This window comes from Miscanthus floridulus, chromosome 11, assembly GCF_019320115.1.
Source record: "Miscanthus floridulus cultivar M001 chromosome 11, ASM1932011v1, whole genome shotgun sequence".
NCBI classification, from domain to species: Eukaryota; Viridiplantae; Streptophyta; class Magnoliopsida; order Poales; family Poaceae; genus Miscanthus; species Miscanthus floridulus.
Window position 1 is genome coordinate 56,562,019 of NC_089590.1, and position 24,479 is coordinate 56,586,497.

At 47.9% G+C, this 24,479-nt stretch overlaps 1 protein-coding gene across 1 annotated transcript; it reads left to right on the top strand.

The window, feature by feature from the left end:
• The first annotated feature begins 413 nt into the window (after positions 1-413).
• LOC136493286 (BTB/POZ and TAZ domain-containing protein 2-like) lies at positions 414-2,528 on the top strand. The gene is made up of 3 exons (XM_066489349.1): positions 414-770; positions 870-1,705; positions 2,134-2,528. Exons 1-3 carry the CDS (start codon positions 669-671, stop codon positions 2,303-2,305), a joined length of 1,110 nt encoding a protein of 369 aa, XP_066345446.1. The 5' UTR covers positions 414-668; the 3' UTR covers positions 2,306-2,528.
• Positions 2,529-24,479: the final 21,951 nt, after the last annotated feature.

Sequence of the window (24,479 nt, forward strand, 5' to 3'; positions counted from 1 at the left end):
AGTAGGTGAAACTTCACCCATCAGCTGCGATCCACACGATTAATAGTACATAGTTTCTGAAAGAGAAAGAATCACCAATCTAAACGTGTTTTTAGGATGCACGTTTCGAACGGACCAAAGTGAATTGTTATATATTAAACTATATTATATGATAAAGAGATGACACTTAAATTTTGTTTGGTAAAGCTTTTCATCATGTTCGCTTCAACTTATCAATCTGACATGAGTCATAGTACAGTGTTTTTCTCTCACGGCAAAACAGTATCAGCCGCAAAAATTATCGGCCACTTTATATTCAACTCTGGTTTTGTATGAACTATAGGAAGGAATTATTTTATCTCTTTTAAATTAAATTAGGAGCCAATAAAGCTAATACCTTTTGCTTCACTGGACAAAACTGGTGAAGCAAAAGATACTAGCGTAAAGCTGTATCTTCTACAGATATCTCCCCCCACCCGCGCTTCCTCTATATAGCTGTCGCTGAGCTTTGAGCTGCTCCATTCCCGCGATCCCCTTCTGTTCCAACAACGCTGCGAGATCCATTCTTGCACCAGTTCGTTAGGTTAGTTTAGATCACATTCCCAGGTTCGTTGTAGCCTACACCCCTGCTGCCTCAATTTAATTCGGTGGAGGGGGAAGATCCGGAGGCATCAGCAGAAGGGAAATCCATGGCGCTGTACGCGGGTCTCGACGCGCTCAGGGCGTCGGCGGCCGACGTGCGGATCGTCACGTCGGACGGCCAGACCATCGCCGCGCACTCCTACGTTCTTGTAAGGCACTTCATCTTTCCCCTCCTTTTGCCTGGGTTAGTTCCGGTCGACTCGATCGCCGTGTGTGGTTGCTGATTTTGTGGTTTGGAATAATCCCAGGCGTTGGCGTCGCCAGTGCTGGAGAGGATGATCGACAGGGCGCGCTGCCGCGGGTGGGATGCCGCCGCCGACTGCACCGTCGCCGTCCTCGGCGTCCCCTCCGACGCCGTCCTCGCCTTCCTCCACCTCCTCTACTCCTCCGACGCCGCCGTCGTCCTCGCCCGAAGCTGCAGGCTGGTGGCGCCCGGGACGGAGGAGCTGGTGGCCGCGCACGGCCCGCAGCTGCTGGCGCTGGCGCACGTGTACCGCGTCGGGTGGCTGAAGCGCGCCGCCGAGGCCGCCGTGTCGGCGCGCCTCACCGCGGACCGCGCCGTGGACATGCTCAAGCTGGCAAGGCTCTGCGACGCGCCGCGGCTGTACACGCGGTGCGCGCGCCTGGCCGCCAAGGACTTCGCCGCCATCGAGGCGTCCGACGGGTGGCGCTTCGCGCGGCGCCACGACCCGGCGCTGGAGCTGGAGCTCCTCCAGCTGCTGGAGGACGCGGACAGCCGGCGCGCGCGGTGGGCGCGGGCGCGGGCGTCGCAGGAGGCCTACCGGCAGCTCGGCCAGGCCATGGGCTCCCTCGACCGCATCTTCGCCGCCACCGGCGGCGGCACCGACGATGACGCGCCGTCCCCGTCGTCCGCAGGCCCTGCTGGTACGTGCGCGGGGGACGGCGACGACGATGCCACGTGCCAGGGCCTGCGGCTGCTGATGCGGCACTTCGCGACATGCGCGCGCAAGGTCGCGCCGGGCGGCTGCGCGCGGTGCAAGCGCATGCTGCAGCTCTTCCGCCTCCACGCCTCCGTCTGCGACCGGCCGGAGCAGGACCAGCCGTGCCGCGTGCCGCTCTGCAGGTGAGATGAATCGCACGGATCGGAGGAAAAGACATTTTTTTACGCAGTAGTAAAATGGTGAATCGATCTCTCTCCGACAGCACGATCGCGAAATATCTGTGCTCCAGATTTTCTTTTCACGGCTTCACGAGCGTCCAAACAAAATAGTCCGGCGATCGTACGACGCCATTGCGATCGCCAGCCAAGAATCTGGTTGGCAAGATGCCCTCTCGGCGAATTGGAATGGTTCGATCGTACTGAGCTAGCTTTCAATCATTTCCGTGATAATGACACGAACGGCCGGCATGGCACTGCCTCTGAAAATCACCACCAAAAAGATCTGATCGACCCATGCATATACTAGCAGTCTAGCAGGAGTAGGACTGTAGTAGTACATGCATTCTGAATTGAGGACTCAGATTCTGACTTGGTTTTTTAATTTTACGCAGCCATTTCACGGCGAAAATGCAGACTGAGAAGGCGGACAAGACATGGCGGCTCCTGGTGAAGAAGGTGACGATGGCTAGAGCGATGGCCGGCTTCGCCGACAGGCAGGTGCCGGAGGTTGTGGCCATGTCATGGGCGAGGTACAGCACCAGCAGCAAATGGGCGCGAAACTGAGATGAAGCATGGTTTTGCTGTAGCCTGTAATCCTTCTGCAATTATTTTTCGCTGTTGGACTACGGCAAAATGCAATCTCACATAGATGGGGTCTGTCTGAGACAAATTGTAGGCGGAGTCGATCTATACCGGATAGATTTAGTGTTTATTTTTAGAGAGATATATAAAGAGAATATAGTGCTGTTGTAGTCCCTGTATATGTTCCTTTAATAAATTTTGTGGATCATTTTGGTAAACGTTTTCTCTTCCTGAAAAGGAGGCTCACTAGGGACGCCGGATGCAGAGTCACAATGTCTGTTTTTCTGTGTTAGTTGTCACCCGTGTACTTTCCCACTTCCGAAATGATATGTCACGGGTGTCCGTCCCGCCCGAGTTGCCCGCACCTACTCGGCACGCCCCGCCTGCGTCGCCCGGGCTGCTGCTCCGCGCGCCCTTACTCGCTCCCGCCCGTGCCCTCATCAGCCTCGCCCGCCGTGGAAGAGAAGGCAGGGAGGACTGCGCCTGCGCCTGGGGAGGCCTACCCCTGCGCCCCCATCCGCCTCACGCCGTCGGCAGGAAGGGGAAACCTGCGCTTCCGTAGTTCCTCACTAGGTAGGCCTTGACCACCGGCGACAATGTGTCTCGGACGTTTTCGGACACGTTGCAAGCCTATGTTTCAAGTGTTTCTGTTGGTTCAGACGTATGTTTCAAGTGTTCCATCTGAATGTTGCATAGGTTGCTATGGCTATATATGCATGTTTCAAGCGTATGTTTCAAATGTTTTCAGACTTATGTTGCAAGTTTTTCATCGGAATATTGCAAAAGTAGATCTGGATGTTGCATATGTTGCTATGTGTCGGGGTTATGATCCCTGGGTGTCTCAAGGCACCGATTAACTAGCAGGCCGAACGGCCCACGACATATCAGCTAGCGAAGGTCCAAGCGACCGAGGCCCAGCTAAGCCAAGCAGAACAGGCCTGACGCTAAGGCCAGGGTCGACCGCGACCAATCCTTCTGTCTTAGCCGCACGACACGCAAGAGACTCATGACCACTCCGTCGTCCCGATCCTTGGGAGGAACGGGGAGAGTTCACACCCAACCAAACCTACCCGTTCTGACAAGAGTAGGCACGCCACACTGACCTCGTAAGGACCGAGGGGACAGCAGTCACCTCGGTCCGGTCAGACGCCACCCCTGCACCACGCAGCGTGGACAAGACAACACCTCCTAAGGCGGTGACAGCCGGTACGGAGCCCACCATCCAGATACGATCCGACAAGACGTCTATATGATTCTACCAACTACGGGATGGGATCCACGATGAGGGCCTTAACTTAGAGGCCATCCAGACTAGCGGGAGCTACGACCCCAACAGTCGAGATCGTAGCCCTCAGCACTTCAAGCCCATAGGGCGATCGACGACCCGGAGGCGGCTACCAACTCTTGTACGACACCCCCAGAAACCAGGAGGCAATGACGAAGACCACGGTGGAGACCACGTCGCATAGGACGGTAGGCGAACCACCACCATGCCTACAGTGCCGCCACGGCCGGCACGATAGCACCACGTCACACCATGCCACAACGTGGCCACAAGACCATGACGACAACCACGCCTAGACATGCTCCCCAAGATGGGGTAGCTTGCAAGCCAAGTTAGGTAGGACCTCCCTCAGGCTCACGACCCTTCGGCCAAGAGAACCTCCTTTTTTGTATACGCCCTACCCTGAACTCTATATAAGGGCAGCCAGAGCACTCATCTTGGGGATCCAAAACCATTCGATCCAACTTTCATTCTCCCATTCTTACACCGTAGAAGGGCTCCTAAAGCTTCCCTTCGAGCAGCCTGTCTCCTAGTTCTTGCACCCCCTATTGTAAGAACTTCAGAGCATTCAAGCAAGGAACACGCACTCGATCATCTCTGAGACTAGACGTATGGCTCCAGCCTAAAATCAGTATAAATCCGCATGTCTTTTGAAAGCTATCATCGTCTTCCTAGAGCAGTGCAGTAATCGTATAAGTTTACTAGTCCGGTTTACAAAACACCGATAGTTGGCGCGCTAGGTAGGGGACTGTCACGCACTCTCGATTGTTAAGCAGGAAGTGATGGCTCCACGCACCATTGGAGGACTCGCTGGTGGAATGGCCCATGGTGGCCACATCCGCCGTGAAAACTATGAGTTCACTGACGTTGGAAGGCCAGCGCCCACGTCCACCTTCAGCCGCGCTCCAGACCTCGGCTTCAGGGATCTAGACCCCATGGTCTATGGTGGACGCACTCTCAGAACTACCCTCAGTGGTAGCATCCCAGAGTCCACCTACATAGGGGGGCCCGTACCCTCACCAACCACCAACCACCAACCATGGCCAGGTCTTTCGTGCAGGAAGCTAGAAGACCATGGCTCAAGACGAACTCACCCAGAGAATGGCCTCAATCGGCCACATCCTTTTAGGAAACCATGAGGTTATCCCCACTAATGGGTCAGTGTCCATCACCAGCTTTTGCCTTGTCTAGGCAAGCCGCATGGGAAGCCTAAGATCAGTGGCAGAACCACACCCCGAGCAGCGTCTCCGCTACCAGCAAAACGCAGCGCGTCAGGGTGCGCATGTGGCAGAACCGACCAATTTAACCTAATCCCAACTGTAATTGTCAGCCCTTTGACACTAAGTACACAAGAGACCAAGTAAAACCTGGTAGTATGTCGAGTACACCCCATGGGAGAACTCGACAGACTACCAGGTTTAACTTGGTCTCTTTGTGTACTTAGTGTTAAAGGGCTAACAAGTACAGTTGGGATTAGGTTAAATTGGGTGGTTCTGCCACAGCGCACGAGCGACGAAATTACTCACCACCACACGGCATCATCGTTAGTAATCAAGTGGCTACCCGACGCCATGCCTCACAAGGCCAAGCCCAGAACTAAGACCAGGACCTGTGCGGTGGACAAACCGTCCGTCATGTCTCAACGAACCGTCAGTCTTCATTCGGAGGCATGTGCATCCGAGGAAGCAGGCTCCCTAAGTGCACCACGTGCCGCGCCGAGCGAACTAACTCGCATTGCCCTCAGAACCCGCACCTGTTGTGATAGCTCACATCAACTTTTCATCAAGAGCAATAGCCGGACCCACAAGAGAAGACACGACGACCGTGACATCGTCGCACCACGAAGACTCAAGCACCAGGACGCACGAGCCCTCCTAACCAGAAGCCATGGCAAGCCAAACCACAAAGAAGCCATCCTTGGGGGCTCAAGAGCCCACCAAGGACGTCGAGCCAGCAAGGGCTGGCCCAAGGTAGCCCGGGAGGACGATCCGCACTAGTTACGACCACCTCGGATGGTAAAGAAGCGTCATCACCAGCTTGTAGCCCAGGGACCATGAGAACTCCACCACAAGCGAGCACTCAGAAGTTCACCTTAGCACGAGTAGCAGCGGCAGGGCGAGCGTCCGCTACCTGAACAAGCATCGGTGATATCAATCATGCCCCTCTCTTTATTGTTTGATCGCATTCATATACACGCATAGATGCAATGACGAACCTGACTAGATGAAATGAAGCATAGAATTGATTTAGGGACACAGAACCCATGCGTCTCGTCTCAGAGGCATTTCACCTTACAGATGTCCTGACCCGCCTCTCATGGGCGGCCAATACCGCATTTTGCGGGGGAGCATACACAAGGTCCCCCACCAGCACTCACTCTCGCCGCCTATGACATGCAACACTATAGAGACATAGCTCTACACGCAGCCACTAACCAGCATCCGCACGTCGCGAGAGATCAATCCATAAGCAAAAATTGAAAGCCCGCTTGTGTCGGGCTAAAACAAAAGTAATATAAAAACAATAAGAGCGATATGACAGCATGAGCGAACAAGAAGTAAAAACCACCGACAAATCACACGCACGGATAGTTTGGGTATTATAGCTTCGCCCATCGGTGAAGCACACGGGTGAACTGGGAACACCCAATGCCACTTAGGAAACCTAACTACATCCATGAAGACTGCCCCTCATCTTCACGATCGCCGCAGCGGCGGCCGAGTCACCCATCAAAGCCAACCCCCACCGAGTTCTGGGGACCATGCCTTGGTGGCGACTCTCGCCTGAGGGGCCTTCCTAGGGATGTGCCCCCTCCGTCTTAAGGTGGGATGCTGCGAGCTGCTACTCTAGCACTACAGTCTGAAGAGTCCCGTTAGAATCTAAGAACAAAAACACGGTAGTAGGAATTAGCGGCGCTAGGAAACTCACCATACGCCTGCACCCGAGCGGCGGTAGCCACCGCCCGTACCTCGATGACCTCTTCCTCCACCACCTAGAGGGCCGCCTGGAGATAGTCCACGTGGGCCTTCAATTGGGCCACCTCGTGGACAGAACTTGAGTGCAACCGGCGAGCCTCATCTCTCTCGAGCACAAAGCTCCATATCTCCTACCGCCTGATGGTTCACCGGCTCTAGAATGGGCCGAGGATCGATGGTGCCAGAAGGGCCCCTAACCTCAGATGCCATCGCTGGAGAGATGATCCTAAACACACCCACAATTAACAACGAACAAAGTTGAGTCCAAAGAGCAACGCAAAATCACTTACCTTTGCTCTCGCAGGGAAGATAGAAGAAGTAACGGCAGCCCGTCGACCTCGGGTGACTCCTCGTGAAGGCACTTCCCGCGATCCATCACCAGGAGAAGCAACTACAAGTGCACAAGCAGAAAAGGAGAAGAAGGCAACGTAGGGGACGGGAGAATAGTGCCTCCCACTATGCACCACCTAGCGGATTTATAGCCGCAAAGATAACCTCGGCAAGAAAAATAAGCCCACAACCATTACTAACCACTTCGATAATCTCGTAGAGCAGGGGCGGTGACTAGGCGAAAGGCATAGTCATGGCTTCCAACGCGAAAACCCAAACCAGGTAGGCCCTGCATGTTTTCATTTCTTTGTATCGTTTTGATCTACGCGCCTTCGTTCAGAAGATGCCTCGCTGCTCGTGAACGGGCACTGTCAATGCAACATGATCAAGGAGGTCACATACCCCTAGATCTACGTGCAAGAGCGACCCACCGTAGCCACGACTCTAAGTCATACTTAGGAAATTTGCTCTTAGGGCGGTCCTTAGATGGGCTCGAGGCCACAAAGGGATATGAGCAGGATGAGACAGGCCCCTACAGCTCTTATAGGTGGTGCGGAGCCACATGACCACCTCACCCTGTGTTCGATTTATCCGCTTCAAAGTCATCCGGGTTGACCCCCTTTGGGGGAGGCATCTTGCCCTCTGACCGCTACGAAGGCGGTCAGGGACCGACAGGCTTGATGGCCAATGATTTATGGGACATCTCTCGATGAGGCACAACCGAACTCCACGTCAATTTGGGAGGATATCGGCTTCCGCTTGAATTACCCATCGACCCCAACGAGGCGCACAACTCTGACCGTGTGGTTAAGGTGGACACGCCTCTCTCCCGCATGTGGCGAAAACTAAAACCTACCTACAACAAGGTAGTATGACCCCTCAGGGTCGGGAAGGACAACGAGAGGAGGCTAGAGCTAGGCCTGAGCAATCCTAATAGCTAGGGCCAGGCCACGGCTAGTTCGTCCCTACGTCCCGACACCGCGACTTAAAGCCAGCTACCAAAGCCACACACACCCATGAGGACCAGTGACCATTTCAAGAGGGATCATCACCATAGGCGGCTAAAAGTCATGCAATAGTCACAGACACTTGGGAAGAGAGGTCCAAGGTCGCTCGATGACCTCACCACCCCACATGATGAGAGGCCAATGACTCACCCGAAGCCTGCACCCTTGAGCTCGCAGACACTCAGGAGGAGAGGTCCAAGGTCGCTTGATGACCTCGCCGCCCCACGTGGCGAGAGGACAATGACTCACCCAAAGCCTACATCCTCAAGCTCATAGACACTCAGGAGGAGAGGTCCAAGGTCGCTCGATGACCTCGCTACCCCACGCAATGAGAGGCCAATGACTCAATTGAAGCTTGCATCCTCAATCTCGTAGACACTTGGGAGGAGAGGTCCAAGGTCACTCCACAACCTCGCCACCTCGTGCAGTGAGAGGCCAATGACTCACCTGAAGTCTGCACCCTCGAGCTCATAGACACTTGAGAGGAGAGGTCTAAGGTCGCTCGATGACCTCACCGCCCCATATGGTGAGAGGCCAATGACTCACCCAAAGCCTACATCCTTGAGCTCGTAGACACTCGAAAGGAGAGGGACAAGGTTGCTCGACGACCTCGCCGCCCCACGCGGCGAGAGGCCAATGACTCACTTCGAAGCCTACATCCTCGAGCTCACAAACACTCGGGAGGAGAGGTCCAAGGTCGCTCGATGACCTCACTGCCCCGCGTGGCAAAAGGCCAATGACCCACCTAAAGCCTACACCCTCGAGCTCGCAGGCACTCGGGAGGAGGGGTTCAAGGTCACTCAACAACCTCGTTGCCCCGCACAGTGAGAGGCCAATGACTCACTCAAAACCTACATCCTCGAGCTCACAAATACTCGGGAGGAGAGGTCCAAGGTCGCTCGATGACCTCGCCACCCCGTGCGGTGAGAGGCCAATGACTCACCCGAAGCCTGCACCCTCAAGCTCGCAGACACTCAGGAGGAGAGGTCCAAGGTCACTCGATGACCTCACCATACCACATGGCGAGAGGCCAATGACTCACCCGAAGCCTGCATCCTCGAGCTCACAAACACTCAGGAGAAGATGTCCAAGGTTGCTCGATGACCTCGCCGCCTTGCGCTACTAGAGGCTAGTAACTCACTTGAGGTCCACATCCTCGGACACACAAATCTAATCCTGACCAAACGGTTCAGGACTCAACACGAACCCACTCAAATAACATACCCACAAAACACGTGCGGTCAAACCGCATATATCAAACACAAAAGCAAGAGCCTCCCAAATCACAAGATCAGTGTGGCCCCAGCTGTACGCAAAGAAGGACCTAGTACCCGATCAACCTCAACCAAGGGAATCTACCGAAAAGGCCCAATGTTGCCCCGCAACCTGCTACCCTACGTAGCGAAAGGTCAATAACTGAAAGGATCTAGGATGTCGCCTAGAGGGGGGTGAATAGGCGTTTCTGAAAAATCAACACCTTTAAAAGCGGAAACGATTAGTAATAGGAGTTTCCAAAATGGAAACTCCAAATCAAAGTAATACAACCCCTCACAAGTTAGCCACAAAGTATATAAAAGATACTAGATAAACCTAGGGAGCCAAACAGCGGCAACCAAAGAGTTGAATCAAAATGCACTAGTCAGTTAATGTCGGAAGTCCCGACGTTTGGGTCAGAACTTCCGACGTGTCGGAAGTCCCGACGATTGGGTCAGAACTTCCGACGTGTCAGAAGTCCCAACAGTTTGAGTCAGAACTTCCAACGCAAACTGTCAGCACTTCCGACCCCTGCGGGAAATGAACTACAAGTGCTAAAATGAACTTTGCGATGCCGATAACTTACAAACCCACTTCCTAGTGGTAAGGTAAGGTGTTGGGTCACTCTCTTGACGTCGATAAGCCACCAATCCGTAGATCGAGTCCCAAACCCTAAGAAATAGCTAGAGAGAGGGAGACAACCAAATACAAGTAATTTCGAGCAAATCACAACAACAACAAGCACGCGGGAGACAAGAATTTATCCCGAGGTTCGGTAGCCCCACAAAGGAGTTCCTACGTCCTCGTTGTTGAGGTGACCACTTAGGTCGGAGTCTCTTCCACCTCCTTGCCTCACTCAAGGATACCACAAAGGTCACTTGAGTTTCTTCACTAGAAAACAAGGGTAATACAAACTTCCCAAGGCTCTTCCACAAGATGGAAGCTCTTGGGCGACGCCTAGCCGGCTAGGGGAAAATCCCCAAGAGTAACAAATGCAAATCAAACCGGCTTGACGAAGAAATCAAGTGCTCAAGCTTGCTCCAAGTGTTTTTCTCACTCAATCCACTCTCCAATCACTCAAACCCTTTGGGAATCGAAGTTGGAAGTAAGGGAGTGAAGAGAGGGGAGCCTAGAATGCTTGGGGGCTGTTTGGCCGAGTGTTTGTCGCAATGAAATGAGTGGGCAACGGTTAGAAGTGAGGAGAGGGGTATTTATACCCCAAGTGAAAATCAAACCGTTCAGATCTACGTCGGAAGTTCCGACGCAGATCTCGGGACTTCCGACGTATGAAGAAAACACTGTTCACAACAGGTCAGAAGTCCGTGTGTGCAAGTCAGTGTCGGAACTTCTGACAAACGTCGGGACTTCCGACGGTCATCACTTCCGACGTACGTTGGGACTTCCGACGGTCATCACTTCCGACGTACGTCGGGACTTCCGACGGGCACAGTTAAACAAACAGCCAACACCGCTGAGGCCGGGACTTCTGACTGTCGGGACTTCCGACACACGTCGGGACTTCCGACTGTCGGGAGTTCCGACACACGTTGGGACTTCCGACGTCCACAGACACCGCGCAGGCTGTGACTGAGAGTCAGCACTTCCGGCAAGAGTCATGACTTCCGACTGTCGGGAGTTCCGGCTTACGTCGGGACTTCCGACACCGACAGTCACAGAAAATTATTCTATGTGCTCGTGAAGTGCTAGAGTGTCTCATTATTGATTTAGTTATTATGCTTGAGCACTCTATCTTCCTCAGACCACCTAAACTTGCATCCCTCTTAATAGTACGGCATTCCTATTAACTCAAATTTAAAAGTATAAGGAAATTAAACCTTTTGAGTTGATCTCTTTGAACCGAAGCCGTGTTTTCCAATCTTCATCAAGTGAGGGTGCCAATCATGTTGATATTGATCTTTTCACTTGAGCATAGCCATCTTGAGCACGTGACTTGATTCCATTCATCAAATATGAATAACTCCAAATGCATCAAGTCACTTCCAACGCTTTGTCTAATATAGGTTTGATCCTCCACATCAATATGACTATCGCAGCTTGATTAGTACCTCAACTAAATGCAAGTACTTCCTTCTTCACCCTAGCTAGGTTCTTCGGCCGCCAAGCCGTCGCTTGCCCTTCACCCTTGCTTAGTACCTCGAAGCCTTTCCTTGCTATCTTCACCATCTCAAGCCATCAAGTCACATCTTGTGTTGAATCATCCATTCATTTGTATTGTTGTCTTTTTCATTTTCAATTTAGCAAGCTTCAAATATGAGACCATTCCATATGCAATCCCTCATGTCTCATTAATTAACTTTTATCGTGCTTGCTTTCACATAGATCATTGAAATCCCACAATAAATAAGCCTTTGCATGAATTCCATTTGCATTGTTGTCTTATGCTTGAACTAGATTGTTTATACAACAATACATCATTTTTGGCTTTATACAATTTCATCAAGTATCTGTGAGATAATCAATTTCCTGTCTAACACTTAGCAAACATGTTAGACCTTTAATCGTGTTGTCATTCAATCATCCAAAACTCACTAAAGGGCTAGATGCACTTTCAATCTCCCCCTTTTTGGTGATTGATGACAACCCGATTAAAGCTTACAAAAAGATATAAACAATTAGGCTTTTGGATTCAATGATATATGAGAGGCTCCCCCTTAATGTGTGCAATATGAATTGAATTCATAAATGACCTCAAATGTCAATTTGCACATACTAAAACACATAGGAGACCCCCTTAACTCATTGCGTCCATGGGGTGCAAGTGTGTGTCAAAATAAAAGAAAAACCGTGATGCATATGACATGATATATCACACAGGACTTAAACATAAAGCATCACACCATACAAAGTCACTCTAAAACATGCATGGTCCTTATGAAAGTAAATACATCATATATATCACACACATAGCACTCATCACAAAGATTTCTCAAGTTCATATCTCTTCCCTTGTCATAGCTACTCTCCTCCTTTCATAGCTAGACACAAGGTTGCACTCCTGAAGCTCTAAACATATCTCTCCCCCTTAAGCTTTCATCTCTCTCCTCCTTAAGCTTTAATCATATTTCTCCCCCTTTGTCATCTATCGCCAAAAAGGGTCACACAAAGCACAAAGGGTGCTTAAGGTTCAAACTTAGTACTAATCTCTCCCCCTTTGTATTAAACTCTCCCCCTTTGTCATGGCGTGGGTCATATTACTTGTCACTCCCCCTTTGTCATCTTAAAGAGGTTGTACTTGTCACTTGTCACTTGTTAGCAATTCAAAATAGATCAAGTACATGGGTTCACTAGCTCATGAACAAACTCATACACTAACCACTAGATCATATAATCATTCAAGCAATAGTGGTAGTCTATGAATCTAAAAATTTTCATTTGTAATGCATGATCTTATAAGCATGTACTATATGCACTAACCGCATACTAGTAAGGGATGAAAATGATCATGCACAATACAATGATACCTTTGCTATGTTGGAGAGGAAGATAGTCATATAGATTTCAATTCATTTCTCCAATAGCACCATGAAGTCCAATTATAAGCTTGGTGAAGACCAATAGATACCAATTCTTTGAATTCCTATTCTTCACCCATATGAATTGAGAATCACTAATGATCAAGTGCACTCTTCTTGTTGTGGTTGGCTTGCTTCTTCTTTGATCATTGCTTGCTTGAGAGAACTAAAAGATGCACCACTTGTAATACCACTTGAAATTTCATGATACCACTTCGAAAATTTCATGACTTGTTCTCTTTTGGGTGTTGCTTGCTTTCTAGACCAATCTCTTGATTTTCTTCAACCAAGTACCTCAAATATTCCTTTAGATTACCACTTCGATTTTAGCCATCCTAAGCCTAGGGTGCAAGTGACCTCTCTCCAAAGAACCATCCTTGATACTCACTTGAAATAACTTGAAAGAAAATCACTTGATCCACTTGAAGGATTTTGTTTGATTGATCCATATTGTTGGACTTAATTTGATGAATAACTTTGAATCCTTCTTTAAGTCCTTTTCTTTCTACTTGTTTAAGTCTTTTCTTTCTATCAAAAGATCTCCAATTATCACTAGAACTTAAACTCCATCTTCATCTTGATCTTGGTCTTGATCTCTAGCTTGAGTACCAAATGTGTACTAGATACACTCTTCAAACAAATTGTCTTGTACTCATCATTTGTCATGCTTCTATCTCAAACCAAAACCAAAACATAGGTACCTCAATCACTTATAGATATGATTCTAATTTGAGGACCTTTGAATCTAAGTGACTTTTGATCAATCCAATAATTGTCACTTTCCTGGCAGATTCTGTACTCTTCAAAGAATAAATCATATCTCCCAAAGTACATATCCAAAAACCACGAAATTTGGTGAAGATGTGACACACTAAGTCTTCTAGTAGCTGTAAAAATTTGAGCTTCTTTTGACTTCTATATTGCTACCTAGATTTCATATCTTTCCACACTGCTACATGCTGAAAACTGCTGCACTATAGCTGACCAGATCTACTCCAAATCCGAAGTATCACTTATCCGAATCTCATGAAATTTGCACAGCAACTAATACCATAAGTGTAGAGCATGCAGACCAAATTTCAAGCCAATACAAATAGATTTGGTTGCTCAAACATGTCAATGATCATTGCTAGCTCAGATTTTCAATATTGGACAGATTTCAATAATTGAGCTATTTTTCTCCAAATTGAACCAAACTTGAAATCAACTTGTTTGAATACTCTCACAAGACATATGTCCATTCAAACCACTTACTAGAAGAAATCTTATGAACATATCCAATCAAACCAACTTCAAACTTGATTACTTAAGCATTTAATCCATTCAAACATCTCATAGCAAGCAACATATGCATATATATCCAATTCAATTAACTCATATGCACCCAAATAAACTTTGATCAACAAGAGATATACCTTGATAGCTTATGATCATCTTTGCAAGCTTCAACTCCACTTATTTGCAGGCCTTCAAATATATCAATAAATTCCCACAACTTGAATATGACACTTGTATGTTGATAGCATATGGACTTCACTCAATTTTGACTTGGCATTGGGATAGAATTGCACTAGGCTTCAATACTTGACTCAACATAAGATGAACAATAATAATTCCATTGAATCAAGTCTCCAATGCCATGGTACCTACAAACGATCATCCACTTTTCGATGGTACCCAAACTAGTTTGGGTCCTCTCATGTTAGACGCAACATACTTAGGCATAGCCTTAGTATGAATAGCGGAATATTTTTGCAATACTAACCAATAGGGTACCATAACAAACCTTCCTAGGCATAATATTTGCATCAATTGAAATAGGCTTAGGATTCTCACTTAGGGGACATGAATTAGCCAAGAATTGATTTTCTCTTTTTTCGAATATTTGGCAAATTTATGATTTTCAAAACTTGAGAGAGATTTTAGATGGGACATAGGGATATTTGTATGGACTTGAGAGAACCATGTCACATGTGATTAGGCAAATAATCAACCAAGGGTAGCAATAATCACAATATGACATGACTAGGTCACAAAGACCAAAAAAAACACATGATTTTCAAAAACCACACCACCTACACATGCTAGTTAGGGATTTTGAAAAACATCTATCCTATATCACACAAATGCACACACTAGCATATAAAGGGCCTTAGATGCACTTACAATGCATGTATGTAAATACATACCTTTGTCTTGAGCCCACAATATCACCACTGAGATAATACATGGCATGACAACATCATGTTGACCTCACTTGTCAAATAATCATACCATATATGAAATCAATTTTCATCCAAAGGACTACAAATAATACTAGATAAATTTGTTAGTCCACAATGGTGCAAAATAGAAACTGAGCTCCCCCTAAATAAGTACCACAAGTAATTTGAATGACTTTCAACAGGCACTTTATTCTTTTAAGAATTTGGGAGTCAATTTTCTATTTTGACCAACACAAAGTAATTTGCCATATTTAAATTTCATTGAGACATACTCACAACCCACTTAGGTTTGATAGATCACAAGCTTCTGAGCAAATTAAGGATATATGAAATCATATGGATCAAACCTCAATTGCATCCCAATTAGTGCTCTGGTTCCTACCATACCAGACACGTCCGGTAGACATACCGGACACGTCCGGCATGTGAAGAACATAAACACTTTTCCTTTCTACCCTGGCCATACCAGACATGTCTGGTAGGCGTAGGACAGAAACAATTGAAGCGCTGCTTGTGATTCTTCGTTTTAGCTCTAGTACTTCTTGTATGCCTGCATCTGAACAAATGCATTGCTCTACTAGAGAGCCATTAAAAGCATCACATGGCAAATATGATAATGGTTAAATAAAACTAATTAGTCACTTCCAATTATTTCACAAATATGCTTATTTGTGAGCCATTGAGCACTAAACACAAAGTGGCTATCCTATAAGGTCTTTAGGTACTTGTTACCAATGGTAGAGATGAAGTAAACGATATGGTCATTGATTTATCTTCGGGTCAACCATATATGAGATTATGATAAGAATTGATTGATAGATTGAGTGAATATTTTCAATTTACTTGCTCAACCACCCCGAAGCTTTCATCTCACCACCAAGTACCTACATTATCAACCTAAGCACATTTTGGTACCCAACTCTTGTTGGGTCCTTTTGGGTTAGTCAACAAGTGCTTAGGCACCCAAATGGCCTTAGTACTAGTTTGTGGTGAACACATCACCTTGCTAGTGCTAACTCCTTTTGTGGTCTTCCTAAGCATATTATCATAAACAAATGTGTTCGGCTTAGGGATGTTACCATTTGGGCAATCATAGCTTAGATGCCCCTTTCTTTTACAAGCATAGCATATGCGACCTTTGTTTGCTTTATGCTTGTTTTGCTTGTATGGACATCTATCAACCTTGTGGCCCATCTCATTGCATCCATAGCATCTTCTTGTTGCAACTTGGGCTTACCTTTCTTGACTCTTGATATATTAGGGCATTTCTTGGTAGGATGCCCCAATTTCTTGCTCATGAGACAAGCGCTTTGTCCATCACTCTTCACTTGCTTGGCCTCCTTGATTGAAACCTTTTGAGTGGCGGCTTCAACCTTGTCGGCCCAATTCTTATGTGGACACGTAGCCCACTCATGTCCATACAATCCACAACCATAGCACATCCTTTTTTCATATTTCTTGCTCTTGGTTGTGTTGGCCTTGCTTGAAATGTGATTCTTTTGTTGGGTTTTGGAGGAAGCAAGGTTTGAACCCTTCTCAAGCTTCTTCACCATGTTATCACGGTTATCTTGAGAAGGTTGTGCTTTCTCCTTACCCTTCAATCGAATCACATCTTTCTTTAATCTTTTCACCTCTTCTTTGAGCTCTATGTTTTCTATAAATTTTTGCTCAATCGAAGATTGGCTTGCTTGAGAAGCACACTCATTAGCACAAGAAATATTCAATTGAGATTGTGTACAAGTGAGTGTGTGAGTGGGAGGTTGAGATGATTTTACCGTTGTAATCACAACCTCATGAGCCACCTCAAGCATGATGCTTGATTCTACTAATTCTTCATGAGAGCACTTGAGATGAACATAGTTTGCTTGTAGCACATTATATTTGCTTGAGAGTTCATCTAATTTTGCCTTGAGCTCAAGGTTTTCCTTCTCTAGTTGTGAAACACTAGAAGAGGAGTTAGTAACTAAAGCATGCTCAATTGATAATTTTTCATACCTCTCATTTATGGCCTTTAGCTCTTGCAATTTGGAGATGAGAAACTTTTCTTGATTTTGAAGTGATTGCTCTTGTTTCTCATTCTCTTCCTCTAGCTCATCATTCTTCTCAACTAGCTTCATGAGAATGAGCTTGTCTTTGTTGCTTAGATGATCAAGAGTGTAGCTATCTTCAATTTCAACATCACTCTCTTCTTGATCATCTACTCGTGCTATCTCCTTGGCTTGATCTTTCTTGCTAGCCTTCTTCCTGCTTTTCTTGGCCATGAGACACAAGTGATGAGTATCATGAGATACTGAGGTTGACTCATCACTTGGCCGCCACCGGGTTTGAGCCTCATCATCACGGACTGTCTGCTGTCCGGTTGCCTCGGCTTGCACCTCTTGCTCCGGCTCGGCGCTCTTGAGGTCTTGTGAGGCTTCTTCGCTGCATGAAGACATAATGGACATATTTTCCATTGACTCGACCTCAAGTGCATCATCGCATTTGGATTTTCCATATAACTCAACGAGTTTGGTCCAAATGAGATGAGCACTCTCCGGAGGTTGTTGTCCATTGAATATTGCCTCATCTTGAACCTCTGCACTCAATGTACTCAAAATGATATTAATAGCATGAGCATTGAGTTGCACGCATATCTCTTCCTCTTTTGATAAATTCTTATAGTTGCTCCAATCAACTATAGGAAGAGGTATGCTTGCAAACACAATATGCTCAACAAGAGGACTAATATCTCTAAAAGCATTGAGTACATGAATTGACCAAGGTAGAAAGTTTGAACCATCATTTTGGAGAAGCATTGGCTCCAACTCGATAGGCGTCGACATCCTTTTCTCACGGCGGTGAAGCTTTAGGTGAGAACCTCGCTCTGATACCAATTGAAAGGATCTAGGATGTCGCCTAGAGGGGGGTGAATAGGCGTTTCTGAAAAATCAACACCTTTAAAAGCGGAAACGATTAGTAATAGGAGTTTCCAAAATGGAAACTCCAAATCAAAGTAATACAACCCCTCACAAGTTAGCCACAAAGTATATAAAAGATACTAGATAAACCTAGGGAGCCAAACAGCGGCAACCAAAGAGTTGAATCAAAATGCACTAGTCAGTTAATGTCGGAAGTCCCGACGTTTGGGTCAGAACTTCCGACGTGTCGGAAGTCCCGACGATTGGGTCAGAACTTCCGACGTGTCAGAAGTCCCAACAGTTTGAGTCAGAACTTCCAACGCAAACTGTCAGCACTTCCGACCCCTGCGGGAAATGAACTACAAGTGCTAAAATGAACTTTGCGATGCCGATAACTTACAAACCCACTTCCTAGTGGTAAGGTAAGGTGTTGGGTCACTCTCTTGACGTCGATAAGCCACCAATCCGTAGATCGAGTCCCAAACCCTAAGAAATAGCTAGAGAGAGGGAGACAACCAAATACAAGTAATTTCGAGCAAATCACAACAACAAGCACGCGGGAGACAAGAATTTATCCCGAGGTTCGGTAGCCCCACAAAGGAGTTCCTACGTCCTCGTTGTTGAGGTGACCACTTAGGTCGGAGTCTCTTCCACCTCCTTGCCTCACTCAAGGATACCACAAAGGTCACTTGAGTTTCTTCACTAGAAAACAAGGGTAATACAAACTTCCCAAGGCTCTTCCACAAGATGGAAGCTCTTGGGCGACGCCTAGCCGGCTAGGGGAAAATCCCCAAGAGTAACAAATGCAAATCAAACCGGCTTGACGAAGAAATCAAGTGCTCAAGCTTGCTCCAAGTGTTTTTCTCACTCAATCCACTCTCCAATCACTCAAACCCTTTGGGAATCGAAGTTGGAAGTAAGGGAGTGAAGAGAGGGGAGCCTAGAATGCTTGGGGGCTGTTTGGCCGAGTGTTTGTCGCAATGAAATGAGTGGGCAACGGTTAGAAGTGAGGAGAGGGGTATTTATACCCCAAGTGAAAATCAAACCGTTCAGATCTACGTCGGAAGTTCCGACGCAGATCTCGGGACTTCCGACGTATGAAGAAAACACTGTTCACAACAGGTCAGAAGTCCGTGTGTGCAAGTCAGTGTCGGAACTTCTGACAAACGTCGGGACTTCCGACGGTCATCACTTCCGACGTACGTTGGGACTTCCGACGGTCATCACTTCCGACGTACGTCGGGACTTCCGACGGGCACAGTTAAACAAACAGCCAACACCGCTGAGGCCGGGACTTCTGACTGTCGGGACTTCCGACACACGTCGGGACTTCCGACTGTCGGGAGTTCCGACACACGTTGGGACTTCCGACGTCCACAGACACCGCGCAGGCTGTGACTGAGAGTCAGCACTTCCGGCAAGAGTCATGACTTCCGACTGTCGGGAGTTCCGGCTTACGTCGGGACTTCCGACACCGACAGTCACAGAAAATTATTCTATGTGCTCGTGAAGTGCTAGAGTGTCTCATTATTGATTTAGTTATTATGCTTGAGCACTCTATCTTCCTCAGACCACCTAAACTTGCATCCCTCTTAATAGTACGGCATTCCTATTAACTCAAATTTAAAAGTATAAGGAAATTAAACCTTTTGAGTTGATCTCTTTGAACCGAAGCCGTGTTTTCCAATCTTCATCAAGTGAGGGTGCCAATCATGTTGATATTGATCTTTTCACTTGAGCATAGCCATCTTGAGCACGTGACTTGATTCCATTCATCAAATATGAATAACTCCAAATGCATCAAGTCACTTCCAACGCTTTGTCTAATATAGGTTTGATCCTCCACATTAATATGACCGTCGCAGCTTGATTAGTACCTCAACTAAATGCAAGTACTTCCTTCTTCACCCTAGCTAGGTTCTTCGGCCGCCAAGCCGTCGCTTGCCCTTCACCCTTGCTTAGTACCTCGAAGCCTTTCCTTGCTATCTTCACCATCTCAAGCCATCAAGTCACATCTTGTGTTGAATCATCCATTCATTTGTATTGTTGTCTTTTTCATTTCAATTTAGCAAGCTTCAAATATGAGACCATTCCATATGCAATCCCTCATTTCTCATTAATTAACTTTTATCGTGCTTGCTTTCACATAGATCATTGAAATCCCACAATAAATAAGCCTTTGCATGAATTCCATTTGCATTGTTGTCTTGTGCTTGAATTAGATTGTTTATACAACAATACATCATTTTGGCTTTATACAATTTCATCAAGTATCTGTGAGATAATCAATTTCCTGTCTAACACTTAGCAAACATGTTAGACTTTTAATCGTGTTGTCATTCAATCATCCAAAACACACTAAAGGGCTAGATGCACTTTCAATAACCCACTCGGAGAACCTTGGTTCAACGCCAACAAGCTCGAATCCAGTCAAACGGCCCAGGGGCTCACCACAGCCTCGCAAAGAGCCACAACAACTCTAGAAGGAGGATTCCTTGAGCTTTTATTCATGTTTCATGATTACAAAGCGATGTGCGATCGATCCGCACACAAAGAATACAAAAATTGATACCACCACACCCTAGTGGTGGTACCACTGAAAAACCCTCAGGGAGTGAAGTCATGGGGGGAGGCGAGATGAAGCAAAAAATGAACTCGCAAGCCCTCCCGTAGAGTCACAGCCCCTAGGGAACAAAGCGCGGGGAGGAAGAGAGCGATAGGACTGCCTAGCTCCAACAAGCACCTTGGCAACCGCTCTAGTGCCAAGATGGAGCAAAAGGGAGGCCAAAGTGTAGCCATGTCACACAGGATACACTACCCCCTACACGGCAGCCACGCCACTATCTCCTTCCCCGCTCGCAAGTCCCCTTCTAGCACCAGATGATCAAGAGGTGCCATCAGCCTCTGGGCACCACCAGTGACCCCTAGTGGGACGCAAAACAAGAACCGCGTGGTTCTCCTTAGGCCCTTTTCCTCACAACTCCTAGCCGCTCAGAGAGGCGAAAGAGTAGTTCATGGTTATAGCCACGGGTGCTTCAAATGGTAGAAAGGTCTCCATTTATAGGCTAGGGATAGACTGAGCATCCTAAAACCCATGCACCACATGGCGAACCACGGGAGGCCATAGACAATGTCAGATGCCCGTATGAGGTCGAGGAAATCAAGACCTTCTCAAAGGCAGGGCCGATACAGCGTTGACGAGACCACTTAGACCCACCTAGGTCATGAACCCTGGTATGCAACACACTGACATAGCAGTGCTCAGCGGTTACATACCACATCACTAGGGCATCCTTACGGGACAGAGCACAACAACCACCTACCGCATTGAACGCACCAGCCCACGAGGGGTCAAGCGACGAAGCTCGAACAAGCCACAACTACAAACCCATGCTCAACGCACACGCATCTCAGTGCTTTCACGATCACGTCGTAATCACAAAAACGCTCAGGGCTACTGTTAGGGTTATGATCCCCGAGTGTATCAAGGCACCGATTAACTAACAGGCCGAGCGGCCCACGACGCATCAGCTAGCGAAGGCTCAAGCGATAGAGGCCTATCTAAGCCAAGTAGAATAGGCCTGACACCAAGGCCAGGGTCGGTCATGACCCCTACTTCTGTCTTAGCCGCCCGATGTGCGAGAGACTTTTGACCTCTCCTCCATCCTAACCCCCGGGAGGAACGGGGAGAGTTTATCCCTACCCAAATCTACCCACTCTGACAAGAGTAGGCACGTCGCACTAACCCTACAAGGACCTAGGGGACAATGGTCACCTTGGTCTGGTCAGACGCCACACCTGCACCCCGCAGCGCGTACAAGACAACACCACCCAAGGCGATGGTAGCTGGTATGGAGCCCACGTCTAGATACGGCACAACAAGATACATGTACGATTCTACCCATGACGAGATGGGATCCACGATGAGGGCCTTGACATAGAGGCCATCTAGACTGGCGGGGGCCACGACTCCAACGGTCGGGATCATAGCCCTCAGCTCCTCAAGCCCATAGGGCAATCGATGACCCTGGGGCAGCTACCAACTCTTGTACAACGCCCCTAGAAACCAAGAGGTGATGACGAAGACCACGGCGGAGACCACGTCGCACAGGATGGTAGGCAAATCACTACCGTGCCTATAGTGTCGCGACGGCCGACACAGTAGCCCCACGTCACACCATGACATGATGTGCCCACAAGACTATGACGACAACCATGCCCAGACGTGCTCCACAAGATGGCATAGCTCGCAAGCCAAGTTAGCTAGGACCTCTCTTAGGCTCATGACCCTTCGGTCAGGAGAACCTCCTTCTTTGTATACGCCCTGGCCCTGAACTCTATATAAGGGCAGCCAGGGCACCCATCTTGGGGATCTGAAACCATTCGATCCAGCTTTCATTCTTTCATTCTGACACCATAGAAGGGCTCCTAAAGCTTCCCTTCAGGCCAGCCCATCTCCTAGCTCTAGATCTCCTACCTGTTCCACCATTCTTGTACCCCCATTGTAAGAACTTCAGAGCATTCAAGCGAGAAACACGCGCTTGACCATCTTTGAGACTGGATGTAGGGCTCCGGCCTAAATCAGTATAAATTCTCATGTCTTTTGGATGCTACCCTCATCTTCCTAGAGCAGCGCGGCAATCATATAAGTTTACTAGTTCGGTTTATAAAACACCGACACTATGGCTATACACACATGTGTTCAAGAGCATGTTTCAAGTGTTTAATTTGTTTTTATACGTATGTTGCAAGTGTTTTATCTGGATGTTGCATATGTTGCAAATGGCTATGTTGCAAGTGTATGCTCTAAATGTTTCATCTGTTTTCAGGCGTATGTTACAATTGTTTCATCTAAGTGTTACAAAAGTAGATCTGGATATAGGTGTGGAAAAAGTTTAACCTTCGGTGGTCCTGCTGCTGCGACTCTCTGATGTGGCAAAGATGGAGGACACGAACATGAGAGCGACAGGGAGGGGATGTCGCGGCAAATCGGTCGGGATGGGCACGGGCTAGACGCATTTGGTGGGATGGGACGCGGGCCTCCATTCTGCGTGCGTCAGGCGTAGGCACGGGAAGGTCGGTCTGAACGTTTGCTACCTTCGGAGCGGGGATGAGCATGGGGCATGCGTCGGGCGCGGGGTGTGTAGAGCGCGGGCACGAGAGCAGCGTTCGGACGAACGTTGCGTCCGGACGTCTGGACGCTAGTCGCCCCGTTCCCACTTTGCTCATCGTGGACGGCCACCCTTGCGAGGACAGGAGGATGGTGGGCTAGGGTCGAGACTCGAGAGATGGCTGCTGTACGGTAAGAGGGCCAAAGGCCTAATATGATGCGAAAGCTCTTTTAATAGGGCTGCTAAGACGGACTCCTTTCATTCTAAAGCTGGATCTTACCATTACTAAATATTTAAAACCATTTGCTTTTCACGCTAGGAAGTTTTGGAAGGTGATTTTATCTGACATAGCGTCATATCACCATCCTACGTGGTGCCAAATCAGTTGCGAGGGAATAAATTGGACTTTTTTATTAAAAAAATCAAAATATCTTTTCCCTAAAAAATGGACAATTAAAAATCCTAAAATATGATTTAATCTTAGAAAAGTCATTGAAAATTTTAGCTTAAAAACTATGAGACTAGTTTCAGATTTTCCCTAAATCATGCTCTATCGTACGATTCCTAGAATTAATTTATTTGAATCTTCTATGGACTTCTTTTACTTTTTATTTGCTAGCAAATGTTCTGGATATCTATTATGATTAGTCGATGTTGACCAATTGGACTATGTAGAAGGCCATGTCACATAGACTACTCTTGATGGTAGATACTCTCGTTATCTTTTTTCTTGTTTTCTTTTGTATTGCTGGTGTTTGCGGTGTGATACCTATGAGTTATATCATTCACACTTTAAAGACAAGACTCCATGCTTTTCTGCACTAACATTGTCATCGATAGAATCAAGTGGCACTAACATGATCAAGTGATACTTTTGTTCTTATTAAAGATATCGTTACATGATATTTGTGTTGCTATCAAAGTCACTTGAACTTTTATATAGTTAAGATCAAGCATCGACGTAAACAATAATTACGATAGACATGAGAGCATCTACTAGCAAATGAAAACTAAATAAGTCCATAGAAGACCCAATTTGTCCCAAGTTAGACTGTCTCCAACAGAGCAGCCAGTGGACGACCCAAACGCAAAATACGTGCTGCACAGTGTTTTACGTCCTGAAAACGCGCTCCAACGGAGGAGGCAAACCAGGCAGGCATTTTGCGTAGCAGGCGACTTGCAAGGCAAAAAAGCGTCGTCTCTTCCGACGACGCAAAACACTGAGGGAGTGGGGTGAAGGGTCGGAGGGGACCTCGATGCTGAGGCCGCGCTCGCACTCGGCGACGACCTCCTCGTAGGCGCATCCGCCGTTGGCGGCGTCGAATAGCAGCATGGCGTGGAAGTGGGCCAGCTCGATGGACTCCGGCGCGAGCTCGACGGCGCGCTGGGCCGCCTGGAGCGCGGCCCGGTGGTGGCGCACGCGGGCTGCGGGGTCGTCGAGGACGAAGGCGGCGCGGGCGTGCACGGTGCCGTGCGCCCGCAGAAGCAGCGGTGAGGAGCCGCCGCCACGCGCGAGCTTGGGTTGCCGCCGTCGCTTGG

Coding starts and splice junctions, on each gene's coding strand:
- LOC136493286 (XM_066489349.1), top strand. CDS start 669: ATGGCGCTGTACGCGGGTCTCGACGCGCTCAGGGCGTCGGCGGCCGAC. Junction 771..869: donor CCGCGCACTCCTACGTTCTT/GTAAGGCACTTC, acceptor GAATAATCCCAG/GCGTTGGCGTCGCCAGTGCT. Junction 1,706..2,133: donor TGCCGCGTGCCGCTCTGCAG/GTGAGATGAATC, acceptor AATTTTACGCAG/CCATTTCACGGCGAAAATGC.